This window comes from Pinus tabuliformis, chromosome 1_2 (genome assembly GCF_031772625.1).
Source record: "Pinus tabuliformis cultivar Carrire ecotype Pingquan chromosome 1_2, CPIR1, whole genome shotgun sequence".
Taxonomy (NCBI): Eukaryota; Viridiplantae; Streptophyta; class Pinopsida; order Pinales; family Pinaceae; genus Pinus; species Pinus tabuliformis.
The window spans coordinates 413,075,608-413,077,659 of record NC_142298.1 but is presented as its reverse complement, the minus strand read 5'-3'; the positions used below and the strand labels follow the sequence as shown (position 1 = coordinate 413,077,659).

The following is a 2,052-nucleotide window of genomic DNA, read 5'->3' as shown; positions in this document are numbered from 1 at the left end:
ATCTTGCAGGCAGGCATTCTCATAGCGTAGTAATTGGAACAGGTTCGTTTAGGAAGGTGGCCATATCATTATTATTGGCCTCATTTCAAACATAATAATATTTCATTTTCACAACCATCCCTATTAAATTACATTCGCAAGGAAAATCACAAGGTCCCCATTTTGGTTACACTCTCAAATTACCCAAAAATTCTCTCGACAAGACAATTCAATCCACTGAAGAAGCGGTTGCATCAATACTGAACTTGCGCAGAGCGATTTCTGTGTCGAGGCCGAATCCGTCAACCCGTCTGATGTGAAGAAGGCTTGAATTCTTGAAGAGAGCAATGAGTGGATCAGCGCTGTACAGATCGTTTGCAGAATATTTGTCTCCCCGTTTGTGGACGGTCACATGGAGGACGGCCACTCCCCCGGGTTTCAGAGTCCTTTCGATCTCCGAAACGAAGAGGGACGGGTAGAGAGCATGGTCGAACACGTTCGAGAATTCAAAATCGAAGGTATTGTCGGGGAAGGGGTGGCTGTGCATATCCCCATGGATTACCAGAGGAGGATATGGAACCAAATCGATGCCAATGGCGTCAGGCACTCCTATTTCTTTGAGGGCAACCACTTCTTGCCCCACCCTCGCTCCAATACACAGCGCCTTCGACCTGGGTCTCAGTAATTGACCCTTCATGAGACCCCGGAACATGCCAGAAAACACATCGACCTTTCTTCTCCAGTCCCGGCTGGTCCACAGCTTCCTCAGCCTCGGATTCAGCGTTTTGTTCAGCTGCAATTCGATGTATTCCTCGTACGATCTGAACGCGCGGCGGGGACGAATTAGCTCTGAGGCTCCCCCACTACCCCCTGTGCTTAAACCAATATTTCGATTCAGCCTGTTCATTAATTCATGATTACAGGCATTCATGCAATGGCGGGCTGCACGGTCCTGTTTTTGCTCTGAAATCAAATAGCGTAAGCATGTGCAGAAAATTGCTGTTGCTACTGCGAGCATAAGCAGTAACAGTACTGCAAGCAGCCATTTTCTGGCGCGTCCTGCTTCAAAGCCCTTTCGTTGGCCCATTCATTAAAATGGATTTGATTTCAATGAGGGATTCATATTCCTATTCCTATTCCTCCCCGCAAGGCTCGAGTTATAGAGTTTTTCTAGTGGTTTTCAAGAATGAGAATCGTACCAGAAAGGATTCTTGTCGTGGAATCGTGTGATGCCACGCAAATGCCACTCCCTTCGCTCCTGCGGTGGGCCGACGACCATCACGAGGCTGTTATCAATCAATGTGATTTACTGCGAGATTTCGATTGGGGCCGTTTTCCAAGGTCAACAGATCCCCGTTCAATGGGTATTAATGGCAAGGAACCCGATGACATTGACGACTAAAGTTGTCTAAAGTTAAAAAGGGGAAGGGGGTGAGGGGCCAGCCTTACTCTACTAGGGTTGGAATGAATTTCAAAACAGATACACTAGTTAAATTCGACGGTTTTTACACTTCTTATTAGTATTCACAGTTCAGTAAAAAAAAATTAAAGTTTTGTAAATTTCTTACCTCTATTCTCATACAATAGAGATGGAATTTGATGCGTCATGGGTTGTAGAGATGGAATTTGGCGAGTAAATTGCCTGTCATGGACGGTCAAGTTTCTTTGTTGAAAGTGTAAACACTAGTGGGGAGGTGTTAATTCTTTGTTGAAAGTGTAACACTGGTGGGGAGGTGTTAAAAATTTGACCAGTACATTTATTTTGAAATTCCAACCCTGTTGGGTTGTTGGTTGTAATGTGTTACACTTTCAAACCCACATTGTCCAGCTTCTTAGGTCAATTATATAAATTAAATTATTAGTAAATATGGATAAACATTAATCTATACTAAAGATTAACTTAATCTACAACCCACATTGTCCAAGCTTTTTGGGTCAATTATATAAATTAAAATATTAGTAAATATGGATAAACATTAATCTATACTAAAGATTAACTTAATCTCCAACACACGTTGTTTAAGATTTGATAAATGATTGTTAAGTACAAATAGACATCACATTGTCCAAGCT

General features: G+C 42.6%; 1 protein-coding gene across 1 annotated transcript; it reads right to left on the bottom strand.

Annotated features, from left to right (window-relative positions):
• Nucleotides 1–208: 208 nt before the first annotated feature.
• On the bottom strand, nt 209–1,066 carry LOC149206096 (uncharacterized). The gene has a single exon (XM_089397595.1). It carries the CDS (start codon nt 1,064–1,066, stop codon nt 209–211), a length of 858 nt encoding a protein of 285 aa, XP_089253721.1.
• Nucleotides 1,067–2,052: the final 986 nt, after the last annotated feature.

Bases quoted from the DNA above. Each gene is read 5' to 3' on its own strand.
- LOC149206096 (XM_089397595.1), bottom strand. From the start codon at position 1,066: ATGGGCCAACGAAAGGGCTTTGAAGCAGGACGCGCCAGAAAATGGCTG.